Below are 17,500 nucleotides of genomic sequence, written 5' to 3'. Positions count from 1 at the left end.
GCGCAGATTCCAAGACACAAGTTTTGGTTGAAAATTTCGAGTAAACAATTCCACACAAAGTTCAAAGTGAACAATTATCAATTTCTGGGTGTATAGTTAAGCGAAAGAGAAAGTATTTAAACATAAAATTCCGCCATCATGACTTCTGATTCGCTCTTGATTCGACTCTGATGGCTTGCTATATAAAATTCTACAAATTATCAGTCTACTCTCACCTTTTAAAACAAAATCTTCAAAATTGTTGGCAACCACGTATTTTCTTTTGTCTCTGTTGGCACCCCAGGCTTTGTAGATTGGCATTGTGAAAATTTTATTACCATAAGAAAAGCCAGCAATAAAGCAAAACACAATATTTTTCATACAGCACATGTTTTGGGTCCATAATAATCAACTTTACACAGGAAGCCCAAACGCAACAAAACCCCGTGGGACAGTCCCGTGGGTATCCGCATAAAGACTAAATTCCTTCCAATCCCCCCACACCGCGGGATGAAAAAAGAACCAAAATACACCAATCCCTTGCTAATCCCCTATGGGCCCTGGGGTCGACCCCTGGGAAAGCCGCTGATAAGTGCATAACGGTCAGCTCTTGTTGTGTCACGTGATTCCCTAAGGGAATTGCATGTGTTTTAAGCCTTTTGTGACATTTAGAGCACTTCGGTCATGAGAAAAATTTGATAGGTATATCCGTCGCTAAATGAATAATTATTTGTTGTGGCAGTAATAGGCCGTTACTTAACGCAGGGACAGAATGGAACGGAACGGGATATACCAGAATATGCCAGAAGGCGGAATAACACCTGCAGAACAAGGCAGAATAAACCAGGAGAACACCAGAATAAAGCTCATTAGAGTAGACCTGAATGACAAGGGAACAAACATAATTTTTCATCATTGTAGACTATGAATGAACGAGTATGCAGAGACTGACAGAAAAGATAATTACATTAAAGGGGAAGTAACAGACCTGGAACCAGTAACAGTATATTCTCACAATTTGCAAAGCGGTCCACTCACTTTTTGTTCAGCAGAAAGAAAAGCAAAAGTATTTTTCATGTACATAAATATATAATTATTATTAGCGATTGATCTTTTTTCTGTGCTTGTGACTCTTCTTTCTTCAAACAAGGAAACACTGCGTTCAGGTTAGATGGCATTATTGCCAACAATTGGGAAGAGAAAAAAAGTTTTCGGTTTGCACAAGTCAGTTTCCGCATGTGTCCATAACGTGTGGGTTGTGGGAAGGGGGCAAGCAGCAACGGTAATTAGTTTGTGGTTTGCTGAACATGATTGTGATTGGTCAATGTACAATTGACCTGAAAATGTTCATGGGTTTTCTGACTCGCACTTGCAATGAAAGCGTCCTCCAAGATCCATAGAAAATAACAATTAGAATAACATTCTGTTTCTCTTGCTACTGTATTTGTTCACGAAAAAAATATTACTTCCACAACAAATAATAATCCATTTAGCGACGGATATACCTGACACATGCAATTCCCTTAGAGAATCACGTGATACAAGAGCTGACGGAAACAACCGAAAATCGGTCAGCACTGACTAAAACACCAAATTTTGGCATTTTCAGGTTAATTCCGCTATATTCCGGTTTATTGGGGTGTCATTCCGAAGTCATTCAGGCTCGTTCTGGAATATTCCCGTACAATTCTTGTTGATTTTGGTTCATTCCAGTGTTATTCCGCCTCATCCTGGTACATGTATATTCCGGTACCATTCTTGTTCATTTCGTTTCATTCCGGTGTTATTCCACCTCATTCTGGCATATTCCGGTTGATTCTGGTATATTCCGTTCCATTCCGTCCCGTTCCATTCCTATGTTTAGTAACGCCCTGATCTGTAGTTACTAACACAAGGAATGACCTAAAATGGTCATTTTAGATACCATGAAATATATGCACAGCCTGGACACATCTAAGTAAGAGTACATTGTATGAAAACCTTGGACAAGCTTTAACAGTTAAGTATATTTTGCATTCTGGATAGTGACCTATCCACTGGATAAAAGGTTATCCAGCCTTAGAACAACTGGAGCCAGCATGGTAATTCCGACTTGATGCAAACATCAAGTATTTAACCTCTCTACTTGAAAAATATCAGTTATCTCAGTCACGTATACAATTTACATATTATTACCTTTGGCATAATTTAAATACAAGAGACAAGTAAAAAATGTTGTAAACAACAGAGAATGTGTGACAGTTTTGTATGTGACAAGCATGGTGCAAAGGACAGCACCTCAGCTAGACAAACCAGTTCTCTAATGTACAAATAACTAACTGTACAAAATTAATATTGAGGATATTTGTACTCGTTTCGTATGTTTTCTGTACAATAACTAAATTTACAGGTGGTTGATGATGATGATAATAATAATAATAATAATAATGTGTATTATTATTATTATTATTATTATTACCACATTTCCCCGTGTATAAGTCAACCTTTTATGACCTCAAAAGAAGCTCCAAAAATCGCCCTCCACTTATACACAGGTCAAAGATTTAGATCCAAGTTCCAGCAAAATAATTTATTCAAAATTAACATACATAATGTTGTCTTGGGCATAATGAATGCATTGGACAAAAGACTTTAAATGAATGTAAGCAGTTCAGTTGAAATGAAAAGGATTTGTCCAACTCTAAATGTTGAAGATACTCACAAGCACAAAAATGAAAAAGACACTGGAAATTTTCGTTTTCCAAAGGTGGAAAGCTCTAAAAGGCATTTCTGTTTCTTCAAATAAGACACGATCCCTCAATGGCTTAGTAACCTGGCACAATACGTCATGTTATTCTTTATACAAACCTGGCTAATTTAAATGCTTTTGCAAACTTCAGATTGTTTGGTTTATGAGTTTTGTTTTGTTTGTCATGTGAGAAATTATAAGTCAAGGACCAATTAAACCTTGCACATTTCACATTGTTTTTGAAGTTATTTTATATCATTGACTCCTGCTTCTGTTATGTTGTGCTTATTTTCTAAAGCCCTTTATCCTTGAACAACGAAACAATGTTCAATGTTCAATTTTCTGAGAACCTTTTTAAAACTTAAGGCCAAAATGCCCGCATATACAACAACTGCTGAACCACAAAACTATTAAGCGCTTGAGGCCCTGATTTTTTTGTGAATCCACAGTTCCAGAAATCGAAGAAGTATACAAGATTAGTGTGCCATGAATATTTAACAAAGAAATTAAGCAAAGGGTTTTTTTGCCATCGAAAATGGGTGGTCGACTTATACACGGTATTATTGTTATTATTTCTAAATAGGCTATCAAGTATTTGGTGAAACAAAGTAATCCATATCCCTTGAAAAAAAAAACAGTACTTGAAAAATCAACCTTTACAGTGACTGAGCTATAGTGGAAGCCATGTTGTGCTAACAAATCAGTATTGTTTTTCTTATCAGGGTTGAGAAATACAGACCCAACAGTTTAGAAGATTTGATTTCTCACAAGGATATAATCACAACAAGTAAGTCCAATGACAAAAGTAGTTGTCAGGGAAGCAAAAAATGTCTCCTGGATTAATCAAATTTGGTTAACAATGAAAGTACTTACATGTACTAACCACTGCTTCTGCAGTTCTATACCGAAAAAAAAAAAGAAAATAGAAGTGCCTTTTTTTTGTAATTTCTGGCTGAATTGATTTAGAAAAAAAAAAATGTTTTTAAGAGGTAAATTTTTGGGTGTGATCTCCAACTTGTGCTACCTGTAGTAATGTCATAGATGTTATTGAACTAGCGTGAGGTCCATACGAGGAAAATATTGGTGCAGCTCCTTTTTTTGCAAGTTTATAAACTTGCAAAAAGGGAACACAACCAATACCATAAACACCTGCAGATAAGCTGCACCTTTTTTCCAAAAATCATTTCTAGAAATCAGGGGTGCGGCTTTTCTGCAGGAACATTGGAAAAAGGCTGCTTCTAGTGTCCAGGTTTCCATCTTCGCATCAGATCTAATGCCTGGTTTGTACTTTAAGCTATGAACATTCTGCTCACGTTCTTGTTGTAAATACATTTATAATTATGGAAAAACGGTGTTGAATGAAGAAATTCCTGTCAACAAATTCCAGAAAAAGATCAGTCATTATGTCAAAACTGGTAGAAACAGTGTTCATTATATTAAAGTGCTAAAATTGTGGGTAAGACTTTGAAGTATTTTCCGTTCCAAATAATACACAAAATGTACCGTATTTACCCGTGTATAAGTTGACCTTTTATGGCCTCAAAAGAAGCTCCAAAAATCGCCCTCGACTTATACATGGGTCAAAGATTTCGAGCCAAGTTCCAGCTAAATAATTTATTCAAAATACACATCATAATGTGGTCGTTGGGCATAACGAACGCAGTGGACGAAATACTTCAAAATGACTGACGAAAGACTTCAAAATGAATGTAATTAAGCAATTCCAGTTGAAATGAAAAAGGATTTGTTTTACTTTAAATGTTGAAGATACTCACAAGCATCACAAGCACAAATATGAAATAGACACTGGAAATTTTCGTTTTCCAAAGGCGGAAAGCTCTAAAAAACATTCTTGTTTCTTCAAATAAAACGCGATCCTTCAACGGCTTAGTAACCTGGCACAATTCCTCGTGTTTGCGTGCAAGCATGATCGTCACTCGTGTTGCCTGAAAATGCTGGTTGGTAATGATTGTTTTTTATTCTTTATACAAACCTGGATGATTTAAATGCTTTTGCAAACTTTTTATTGTTTGGTTTATGAGTTTTGTTTTGTTTGCCATGTGAGAAATTATAAGTCAAGCACCAATTAAACCTTGCACATTTCGCATCGTTTTTGAAGTTATTTTCAAAGATTGACTCCTGCTTCTGTGATGTTGTGCTTATCCTCTAAAGCCCTTTATCCTTGAACAACGAAACAGGTTAGTTTGAGGTTTACATGTTCGATTTTCTGAGAACTTTTTCGAAATTCAAGGACAAAATGCCCGCACATACAACAACTGCTGAACCACAAAACTATTAAGCGCTTGAGGCCCTTAATTGTTTGTGAATCCACAGTTCCAGAAATCGAAGAATATCCCATGAACATTTAGCAAAGAAATTAAGAAATTGCTTTTTTTGCCATCAAAAATGGGGGTCGACTTATACATGGGATCGACTTATACACGGGTAAATACGGTATGTATGCTAATAGTGAGTGTTCATTAGTGGTTGAAGAAGACTTTTAAAGTCCCAAATTCAGGGTGCAGCTTACATGTACATGTATCTGCGGGTGTTTATGATACACTAAATGTATATTTTCCCAGTACGGACCAAACAAGCTACTTCAATAAGGTTTTTATTATTATTGGCTCTCTTGCACAGGGCTTTCTGTTCCAGGAGTCTTGCCTCTTTACATGTACCTGCTTCTGTTAACGGCAGATTTGTATTTGAACTCTGGCATGCCTAAATAAAAAATATTTCTTGCTTTTTGGTTTTTATGTTCAAGAAAATGGAAAGAGAAAATTTGGAACAGTTTGGCAACCTATGTATGCTGCTTTGTTACCAGTTCATCTTAGCGGTCTGTAATGCAAAATTCTGACTGTTCAGAGAACCAATCAGAGTTCTCCTTTTCATCTTGGACCAGTTTGCCTACATAATAATATTAATAATTATTATTTAATGTTATTGATAGTGCAAACATAAAAAATGGGAATTAATATATTTATCTCCTTTGCACAACAGTCAAAAGGTTTATCGATGAAGAACGTCTTCCCCATCTTTTGTTCTATGGCCCACCTGGAACTGGAAAAACCTCCACCATTCTTGCTGTTGCCAAACAAATTTACTCCCCCCGTGAATTTAACTCCATGGTTCTTGAGGTAAACTCTTTTTTTTTGGATAAAAGTTGAATTACATGTATTACTGCATTATTAAATTTTTGTAAATTGATTGGGGTGATTATTGAGGTCAATTGTGTTTCTCTGAGTTATAACCCCAGTAATAATAATAATAATAATAATAATAATAATTTTTATTTTATTTATTTATTTTTTTTTTGTAGACTGAAAAAAGGAAAATTTCTATGTACATCCACTAGTAAAATATCTATAACTGTCAGGTCTAGGGAAGTCCTGCTTAACCCTTCTCTATTTCTAGATCACTATCTTTAACGTCTAATAATAATATTAATAATCCTGTAATAATTGGTGCCCTTGATTCCATTCCTAAGAATTTGCATCACCACCTTGAAAGTCTTTGGATTAAAGAGCATGTCTTGACGTTGCAGAAATTAGAGCTGCTTGGTACAGCTACATGTAATACCCTGTGAAAGGTGCTCTCTGTCTGAGGTCACTGACTTGATCGAGAGGAAAATTTATGACAAGAGCTCCAGTACCAATGTTTACTGAGTGAAATAGATGATGATGATCATAATAATAATAATAATAATAATAATAATAATAATAATAATAATAATAATGACGAAAACAGTTCAAGAACTGGAGATACATGTATGACAATTAGGTTGCACAAGTCATTCATTGAAATCTGTCAGAGGTTTCAATAATGGCCAGGTAGCAGGTAGAACTACCCACCTATGATGAGCCAAACACCTGCCTGAGAGCCTCTCCATCCGGCCAAAAAACTTAATCAGTATTCTAGTCATTATGAGAGGACTTCTCAATCATATCCACAAAATTAATTATAATTGTGTAATACTGTACATGTATGTACATGAAGGTTAAATTCAATCGTGTCTGTCTGGGAGTGTAATAATAGCTAGGCTTTGGCCATGAAAACATCATAAAATGTACTGATCCATGTAAGTCGCTTATTGTTACTTGAAAATGTCAGAGCGATCATGTAAATACATTGTAGTAATTGCAATCAAGTTTTCTGTTATCATAATATTTTCATCAAGAACCTCAACAATTTATAGAGGTCAAAGCAGATTAATCATTCAGAAGGTTAGTTAAAGCTGGGATGAAATAATTACATTTTTGAAAGTGAAGATGAAGAATACTACAATAAACTGTAGTTAGTATCCATTTGTCTTCTTTTCATGCATGTTCGTGAGGTCTGAGTGTTTGCAATTTTTTCTGAAGCTATAGGCAACTGTTAACATTAGCACTCGTCGAGAAATTAACTAACATGTAAATGTGATTGAAAAAAAGGTAACTCGTGCTACAGGTGTCTAAATTTATTGAAAAATTAGTATACAGTAATCATTTCCAGGGGTTTCAATAAGCGTTCAGGTACATGTAGCGGGTAGAACTACCCGCCTGTGACAAACTGAATACCCACCTAAGGACTATGCGATGGGGCATGATAAAGTTCATCACTACTTAACCACCCTAAACCAGCCTACAGTGTAAACTGGCCATACTTACTGTAGTATTTTACTCTGTCTAACACCAGACGATTTTACTTGTCAATGAAGAACCCCACAATGCCCCACAATCTTGCAAAATAAAAAATGTAATAGGTGAAAATTAATTAATTTTAGTCCTGCCCATGCAAGTGTAAATTTGAATTAAAGTAAACACTATGCAAATTAAAAAAAGGTTGAAAATCATAGAGATTCAAACAGAACAAAATGTGCCTGGTTCATACCCATACTTCTGATAGAGAGAGACTGGGTTTAAGCTTGTGAATTATGTAATGGCGGACAAAAGGCAAACGTGTTCATTCGCATACATGTATTAATTTTTTGGTCATGAACTTCAACAAAAAAGGTCAAAGGAGGTTAATCCTTTAGAAGGTTAGTTACAGAAGAAAGGAAAGAATATTTTTTGCATGGCTAGAAATCAATTTACTTTTTTTCGCTAATGTTATACGAAAGTTGTACTTGTGTAAACTGTTTGCCATTTAATTTTGTTAAGCTGTAGAAATAACTGCTACATATTTTTCAGTTGAAAATCAAGTAAGCAACACGTAGAGTATACATTTTGTGCAACAAAAAATGCATTGATTTAATAAAATACAGGTCAGTACAGGCATACATGCTAATTAAAATTTTGTGTTTAAATTTATTGAAAATAGATCTGGTGTTTTAAAATGGAGGGAAGCCTCAATTTTGCCCTAGAATGCAGGAAAATGCATCTGTGACAGCTGAATTTAAAAATTTTCCATGGAAGGACCCCTGGACCCCCTACAAGGAAGGGCCTTTCTTCCAATTAATCTACCTGCTTACATCACTTTAACTACCCACCTGATATAAATTTATGTTATTGAAACCCCTGGTAATAATGCTGAAAAAACACCAAAGTTTGCCCCAAAATGCAAGAAAATGCATCTCCGAGAGTGTTAAATTTCAAAATTTCCCTCACGAGGATGCCTCAGGATCCCTCCTACCAAGGAAGGGCCTTTTGGCCCTTCAAATTTTTCTACATGTACCCACTTGCACTGCCTTAACTACCCATGTGCAGGAAATTTTATTGAAACCCGTGTCTGTGCAAGAAATAATTTGCATGTAATCTTCCATGCATTCCCCAGGGGCAGTGATGGAAAATGACCAGGTGAAGATCTTGCGGGGTTTTAGAATTCAGACAGAGCATCATTTAGATCGTAATAGACCTGATATTGTTGTTTTGTAAAAGGTGGAAAGGTTGTTGACCATCATCGATGTGGCATGTCCTTTTTCCACACGGATAGCAGAAAAAGAACAGAAGAGGATTAAACATTATCAGGACCTACAGCTGTACATATACATGTACCCCTGTACATGTAAGAATGGAAGTTTAAAAAAATCTGGGATGCAAAAAAGTATCTGTCATCCCAGTTGTGATTGGGGCACTGCGAAATGTGAGTAAACATCCGAAAATGTGTGTTGAGAAGATCAGAACACCTGGATTGATTGCTTTACTTCAAAAAGCTTGTTTGTTGCATGGACACAGCAAAGATCTTGCAAAGGATCCTAGACACCTATGGCTATGTGATGTAGCTTGATGCTGTGGGGAACAAGTTCCCCTTTCTACTTGTATGAATGGTGTGTGGCAGACAATGATGATGCTGATGATGATGAGGAGGAGGAGGAGGAGCCACAATTCTCTGGGATATGCAGATTCACACTGATAGCTGGGGACTGCTGCACCAGCGAACAAGCCTGATATAGTGATCAAGGACCATGCCAACCGGTGTTGCAAAGTTATGATATACATGTATCAGTAGTATCTGACCGAAACACCTCAACAAATGCCATTGAAATGCTCTCGAAATAAAAAGACCTTGAGATTGAAACTACGAGAATGTGGGGACTGAAGACGGAGACTGTGCTGGTTATTGTTGGTGCTCTGGGACTTACATGTATTAGAAAGGGAATGGACCAGAATTTGGAAAAGATCCCTGGAGCTAGTACATGTACATAACATCAATGAGCTGCAAAAGATCGTCCTCCTAGGAATGGTGCACACACTCAGAAAGTTTCTGTCCATCAAATGAAAAACTTCCCTGGTACCTCAGGACCAAGGAATGGCTCCGGTTCTAGGGGAGTGTAGGAAGCAATTAATAGTGCTGAAAACGTTAATGATAATGATAATGATAATGATAATGATAATGATAATGGTAATGATAATGATAATGATAATGATAATGGTAATGATAATGATAATGATAATGATAATGATAATGATAATGATAATGGTAATGATAATGATAATGATAATGATAATGGTAATGATAATGGTAATGATAATGGTAATGATAATGATAATGATAATGATAATGGTAATGATAATGATAATGATAATGATAATGATAATGGTAATGGTAATGGTAATGGTAATGATAATGATAATGATAATGATAATGATAATGATAATGGTAATGGTAATGGTAATGGTAATGGTAATGGTAATGGTAATGATAATGATAATGATAATGATAATGATAATGATAATGGTAATGGTAATGGTAATGGTAATGGTAATGGTAATGGTAATGGTAATGGTAATGGTAATGGTAATGGTAATGGTAATGGTAATGGTAATGGTAATGGTAATGGTAATGGTAATGGTAATGGTAATGGTAATGGTAATGGTAATGGTAATGGTAATGGTAATGGTAATGGTAATGGTAATGGTAATGGTAATGGTAATGGTAATGGTAATGGTAATGGTAATGGTAATGGTAATGGTAATGGTAATGGTAATGGTAATGGTAATGGTAATGGTAATGGTAATGGTAATGGTAATGGTAATGGTAATGGTAATGGTAATGGTAATGGTAATGGTAATGGTAATGGTAATGGTAATGGTAATGGTAATGGTAATGGTAATGGTAATGGTAATGGTAATGGTAATGGTAATGGTAATGGTAATGGTAATGGTAATGGTAATGGTAATGGTAATGGTAATGGTAATGGTAATGGTAATGGTAATGGTAATGGTAATGGTAATGGTAATGGTATGGTAATGGTAATGGTAATGGTAATGGTAATGGTAATGGTAATGGTAATGGTAATGGTAATGGTAATGGTAATGGTAATGGTAATGGTAATGGTAATGGTAATGATAATGATAATGATAATAATAATAATAATAATGAACTTTATTTAAGTGTCAACTGTACATGTATTTAGCTCTGATTATACAGAAATCAAATGAAACGACTGATATCAAACCATACAATGTTGGTTGAGTTTTGCGGTGAGGGGAAAAAACCAGAGCACCCAGAGAAAAACCTCTCAAAGCAGATTTAAAAACCAACAAACTCAACCCACTTATGATGCTGAGTCTGCTCTCACCTCTGCGCCATCTCTTTTAATTGATGCCAGTAAAGTTTGACTATCAAGACGATACTAATAGACCTGCTTATCTTGAGATTGTTATTTTCTGGGTAAACTAAAAAGAAAACATTGTGCTTAATTTGTATTCGTGAGATGTATAAGCGAACTGTGCACATTGATTGGCTGAAGTAATGATAGCCGGTTGCAAGAGAAGCCATTCAATGTAAAGATAAATAAAATTACATGTAGGTGAGACGTTGCAATCTTCAAGTCGTTGTCTCCTGGTTCAGCACTATTGTTACTTTCTTATGGGTTAACAGATTCAGGAAGCAATGAACAGTCACAATGAACTAGTTGCCTTTCAAGTACATTTTCAACACAATGTTGAGCAGTTACATCTATGTTCAATTCCAGTTGCAACGTGTGTTAATGAAGTATTGTGATTCTTAAACATGTACTCTCCTATTGCAGTTGAATGCTTCAGATGATCGAGGCATAGGAATTGTCCGTGGAGCCATCCTTAGCTTTGCAAGCACAAGGACGATTTTTAAGTATGTCTACCTTCTGCTTTTGCAGGCTTCATATACATGCATGCCGCCTGTATACAAGTACTGTATGCAACTGCATGCCACCCATTCAAAAGACAAGTTGACTGTTAAACTTTTGTTTTAAGAATAGTAGGCTTATACATGTAGCTTAGCTAAGAACAATCTTAGATGGTTTGACTGAAATAGTCTTGTTGGTTAGTTAGACTACATGTAGCATCATAAACATAACTGAAATGAATTCAGCAGCTATTACAAAAAACTAGCAAAATGAAACCTATAGTAACTTTGTTGTGGACAAAGCAGAGACAAATATCTTAGACAACCTAACCCTCTCCCTTGTGAGAGGGACACCTGAAACCTTTTGGGGCCAGAGGGTTAACAACATCTACATGTACATAATATACTCAAAAACTATGCCCCTTTTTACCACAATTGCTTGTAATCTCGCAATCTGATTGGCTAATTTGCTGTTGTCGATAAGAGTCTAGACAACGCTGCTCGCATCATGCTTGCGTCAATTTGTCACGCAATGTAATAGCCAATCAGGAACGCTCATTTTGGGAAATAAACCAATCACATTGCGAGAAAGTTATAGACAACGCTTGCTCTTTCTTTGAGTTATGATTTTGGTCACGCTCTGAAATAAAGACTTTCTTTGGCGTTGAATATTGTGGTAAAAAACAAATTTGTTGTAGACTTACTCGGCTACGCGTCTTGAGTCCACAACATTTTGACCACTGTGATGACGAATATCGTTGTCGATAACAGTACAGACAACGCTGAACCACTTTCAGTTTGTAAATTAACCCGTTGTCTCCAGAGAGGTCCATGTATAGATTTTACTCAAACACCAGATGATTTTATTTTGATGGTGTCTGCAGATCTGGTTTCAAGATTGTGATATTGGATGAAGCAGATGCTATGACTCAAGATGCACAGAATGCCTTGCGCAGAGGTACGAATTATTGCATAAGACAATGCAATTTACAGTGTAATTAAAAGTAATTCAAGTTCATGGTCTTCTGGAGAATAACATATTACAGACTCCAAGTGGAGATTTTTTAAACAGGGTTCAGCTACATGTAATCGATATTTTTAGAAACAACACAACACTTTTTAAATTTAAAAACATGTTTCGACAGAAACTTCTGTCATCTTCAGTTTATTAAAATTACAAAGTACAGAGTTTTTTTTTTTGAATAGTTTATTGAAAACACATTTTCGCATTTAAAAATGAATTACAATGTGTATTTACAATTTAAAAATTATGTAAAATTTAAAAATTACAATAAAATAAATTAAATAATTGCACTAGGAAAAAAGCTTCTTTTAAGCCGCTCCGTTCTACACTTATAATTTTATAGGGTTCTGTGAGTAGTTGTTGAATATATAGTGTGAACCAAAATGCTAATTACCGGTAACTATAAGAACAAAAGGAAACATGACAATGTAAAAAATTACAAAGAAAGTTTTAAATTAACGCGATAAAGTTGATGATTAAGTGTAGGTTTCTCCCATTGAATATGAATGGTTTCTTTTATCTTAAGTTGGAAGGTGGTACAAGCGTGATGTAGGATGCTGAAACAGTCATTAGAGCACAAAGTGCGGCAATGCTCAGAATTTTGTAAATGTTTAAAACGTGCCAGGTCCTATCAGCGAAAGTGTGCTCACGCACGCGCGTGTTCCAAGTCATATATACCATACTCCATAAAGGCTGTTCATTGCTGAAAACAGTGTCCGGAATGGAAAACCAAATGAGAAAAGCACCTGTATCTTTCTGAAGAAATTCACTTCCATAGGGTATTGAGGGAAAAATGGTTGTCCAAGTCTTAAGCTTAGGTTGTCGAGCCAACTTTTCCTTCAAAATTTAGGCAAAAGCCCCTGCCGTATGGGATGTTGTCGTACTGTCAAATGGATCTGTTCTTAACTGCATGGATATTAGGTATTTTATCAAAATCTTGGAAAAGTGACTGTAAGGGTTGTAAATTTTAATGCTCAATCCCTTGAAATGATGAATTATAGAATGAAGAATTTTAATATGTTAATTCATGGACCTTTGTCACCCAGTGGCCAATGATGCTAGTCAAAGACGATAGAGTTCCTCCCACAAGCCTCTATTTGATGTGTTTGGAAGGGGCGTTACTAAACACAGGAACGGAATGGAACGGAACGGAATAAACCGGAATATGCCGGAATGAGGTGGAATGACTCTGGAATAAAACCAAATGACACCGGAATGAAACGGAATGAACATGAATGGTACCGGGATATACCGGAACGAGGCGGAATGGCACCAGAATAAGGGAGAATAAACCACAAGAACACCAGAATAAAGCTGATTAGCGTGGACCGGAATGACGAGGGAACAAAACGTAATTAATTTTTTCATCATCCCAGACTGTGAATGAATGAGTATGCAAAATAGAGAGACTGAAAGAAAAAAAAACAGTTTACATTAAAGGGGAAGTAACAAGGCTTGGAACGAGTCACGTTAATTATGTTCTGACAATTTGTTCTCACTTTTTGTTCCATGGAACAAAAAAAAAATATTCTTCATGCATATATATATTATCAGCGATCGATCTTTGTTCTGTGCTTCTGACTCTTCTTTCTTCAAACAAGCAAACACTGTGTTCAGGTTCGATGGCAACAATCGAGAAGAGAAAATGAGTTTCCGGTTTGGCCAATTCACAGTTGACCAGTCAGAAGGCAGAAACAACCGAAAATCGGTCGGCACTAACTAAAACACCAAATTTTGGCATTTTCAGGTTCATTCAGGTTTATTGGGTGTCATTCCGCCTCATTCCGGTATCATTCCGACTCGTTCCTGTACATGTATATTCCGGTACCATTCTTCTTCATTCCGGTGTTTTCCGCATATTCCGGTTTCTTCCGGTATATTCCGTTCCGTTCCGTTCCTGTGTTTTGTTCACGCCCTGTTTGGAAGCAAATTCAGGGGTGCAAAACAAGAGTTTTCAGTCCCGCAGAACTCAAAATGATCGCCATGTCAAAAAATCCCATATCACATCATTAGTTAATTGTATTAATAAATCTTTTATTTTATCTTGTTAAGCTGTAGTTTAATCGCTGAGAGTCTTTAAGTTTCAGCTTTTGGTTGTGGACTATCCCACATGCTTATAGCTTTAATTGTCGTTGCGTTAAATAAAGGAAGAAGATAGATAGATAGACTTGGTATAAGTGATCCGCAAAAGTTCCTGCAGTTTCCTGATTGCTTCACAACTTGCTGGCAGTACATGCACTGCAGTTAGGTCCAGTTTAGTCTAAGCAACGTATCTACATGTAGATGCTGTAGTACCCAAAAAGCGACAATGAATTCATCATGAGCAGCACCCGATTTACTTGTCAGTTTTTAATTGTCAATGTCCAGTAGTACTGTGAAATTAACAATAAGTAATTTGCAGCAGCTGAGTATTTTTCCGTGTTTTGAATATCTGCAGCTTTTGCAAAACATTGTCAGATAGGAAAATGCCAGAGGCAATAATTAATACATGTTATAATAGACCTTTTTGCAGATACGGCGGCCATTTTGATTTCTGTTGTTTCGAAAGACATTATGGGATGCTCAGGGGGCAAATTAATATGTATTTGCCCCCTGGGCATCCCATAATAGCTATTCGAAACAATAGAAATCAAAATGGCCGCCGTATCGGTAAAAAGGTCTATTAGGATAGTACGCGCGCACTCATTGGTCAATAGCTGTGTTTAGGTGAAAGTATGTAAATACGGCTGTTACATCACACGAATTTTGATTGGTTATGTGTTGTCAGACACGCATTTTGATTGGCTGGTAGGAAATATGAGCGTGTATCAAGAAGATGTGTTTCAATCAAAAAGTAAAAAAGCTTTCATTTGTGGAATTATTTTTGAGAAATATTTTTATAAAAGCAAGAGAAGACTTTTTTCCATGTTTACATAGCCTCGTCTAAACACTCGGGGATTTGAGAGAATTCTCGACAGTTATGCAAACCCTTGACAGCGTCTCGCGTTTGGATACAGTAACTGTCTCAAACTCTCCCAACTCCCCCTCGTGTTTAGATGAGGCTATGTAAACACGGAAAAAGTCTTCTATTGCTTAATTATTATCACAAGTATGTAGGCAATGGATGCCATTTTCAAAATGCCCAGACTTCCATGAAAAACCTTAGGGCATACTATGGACTATGGGATATTCAAGCTCGATCACGATGTGATTACATCTCAACGTGGCATGCATTTAATCGCAGGGGGTTTGCTAATGAGCAACCAAATTCACAGGTTTTGCTGCCCATCTTTTGAAACAAGGACAACCTGTTTTTTTTCTTTTTGTTCATTTCAAGTACTGGTACTATTTTTAGTTTAAATTCTGCACATATTTGTTACCAAACCAAAAAATGTGCGTTTCTTGCAGTGATGGAGAAATTTACTGAGAACACAAGGTTCTGTTTGATTTGTAACTACCTCACTAAGATCATTCCAGCACTTCAGTCACGCTGCACACGGTTTCGGTTTGGGCCTCTTGACAATGAGCAGATGACAACTCGGCTTCAACATGTTATCAGCACCGAGGGGTGAGTTTGGTGATACACTACATCTCCGTAATGATAATTGATGTTACATATAATTGTGTTCAAAAAAGTACGAAATTAGATGCAGGACAATTTTTGATACGCGTTACAAAGTGTTCCCTTGAGTATATTACGATACGTGTACATGTGCAATTCCCTGTACATAATTTATCAATGGTGAATAATTTTGGGGTTCAGGAACAGCTGTGATTATTATTAATTTTTAATGAGGTTGATCAATGTGCAATACATCACCAATCTCTCCTTAGTTTTAAACTTTGCTTTGATTTGTGTTAATTTCTGGATTTCAGTTTACAGTGTCCCCAATTAGTTAGTGCTCCAGCACTAGAAGACTAGACATTTGAATAAATTTCTTTTCCTATTCTTTTCCTTTCCTTATCTGCCGTGCAATACCGTGCTGAGAACCCTTCAAATTAGATTCTTCTTAACAAGGTCAAGTGATTATATATATGAACTGCAGTTATCAAGTGGTTGCAAAGACAGCCAATCTCGATCCCGCAGCTCTTTTCTTGGCAAGAGCTTTGGGGAACCCTGAATCATAGTGTCTTCTCATTGGTTTTCGTGAAGAACAATCAAAAGCGTCTCACTGAAATAATTGGTGCATTTATGTTAGCACGAGGAGTGAGTAGGCGCCGTAAGGTTCAAATAGCCAATCATTTACGTCGTGTAATGGTCACGAAACGACACGTGCGGTTACCAAGTTGAACATCGAAAAACAATCCGCCATATTGAAAAAACTTTTAACAACCTGAAGAAGACCAGTAAAACTGATCGAGACGTCGATTTTTATAGACATTTTAATCTCGAAAAATCCCGAGAATAGCCAATTTTTGGCTATAAAAACGCAACGGCGCATGTTCTCCTACATACATTTACATGTAGAATTTCCCAGAGCCTCGGGTCGATCCGAGACTCTGGTGACGAGAATGCATGCGAAGACATCGTTACTAATCCAAACTTAAGAGGAATGTAAAAATGATTAATTTTCTTTTGCAATTTCCTTGAGGTTATTTGCAGTTCATCCTCAGTCAAGTTATCTGGGGTTAGTAGCCACCATGGGTTTTCTGACCATGGTGGCCAAAAAAAAGGATAGGTAAAAAGGTTACTAGTGAAAGGAGAACTTCAAGCAACAGTTCTGGGAAAATGAATTCTCTTTAACCAGGCTTTTAGGTACCAAGGTTTTTCATCATCATCATCATGAGGTCAGGCCGGCTTGTCATATTCGTAACATATTCATTTCTGTTATGACGAACGACAACGTTTCATTTGAAGAAAAACATGTGACAAATGATTGCAATATCACGTGAAAATCGACGCACGATAACTCGCGTGTAAGCTCGTAAAATGGAACAACAATTCCCACCAATTTTGCAATTTATGACATTTGGTAATTCTTCTTTCCTGCTCCAGTATCTGCACCTATAAATTGGTCTAGATATATGTTCCTTAGCTTTCCAGGCGTGTGTCGTTCATGTCTTGGCTTCCAAAGTAAAGCGTCACTCAGTTGCCGAGTCCTATGTAACTGCACCATCTTTTTCATACATTTGACTGTAATTTGGCTTCAAAAATAATATGTTATGTTATCGTTATAATTATAGCAGTTTGTGAAATTGTCATTTCATCGTTCTGGTCTGTGCCTAGTGTAAACCATCCTTTACTTGTCAATACATGAATGGAG

The 17,500-nt window shown here is 36.4% G+C and overlaps 1 protein-coding gene across 2 annotated transcripts in view; it reads left to right on the top strand.

Moving 5' to 3' along the window:
- Window positions 1-15,808, top strand: part of LOC138046238 (replication factor C subunit 5-like) — a 17,789-nt gene extending 1,981 nt beyond the window's left edge. Inside the window, exons 2-6 of one of the 2 annotated variants that reach the window (XM_068892917.1) lie at window positions 3,430-3,494; window positions 5,708-5,844; window positions 11,160-11,239; window positions 12,118-12,191; window positions 15,645-15,808. In XM_068892917.1, coding sequence (XP_068749018.1) covers window positions 3,430-3,494; window positions 5,708-5,844; window positions 11,160-11,239; window positions 12,118-12,191; window positions 15,645-15,808 — 520 coding nt within the window. Of the gene's footprint in view, window positions 1-3,429; window positions 3,495-5,707; window positions 5,845-8,562; window positions 8,918-11,159; window positions 11,240-12,117; window positions 12,192-15,644 lie in introns of those variants that run through there. The other variant, XM_068892918.1, reaches the window with a different exon arrangement.
- Window positions 15,809-17,500: the final 1,692 nt, after the last annotated feature.

Source organism: Montipora capricornis, chromosome 4, assembly GCF_036669925.1.
Source record: "Montipora capricornis isolate CH-2021 chromosome 4, ASM3666992v2, whole genome shotgun sequence".
Taxonomy (NCBI): domain Eukaryota; kingdom Metazoa; phylum Cnidaria; class Anthozoa; order Scleractinia; family Acroporidae; genus Montipora; species Montipora capricornis.
This window is presented reverse-complemented; position numbering and strand designations above follow the sequence as displayed.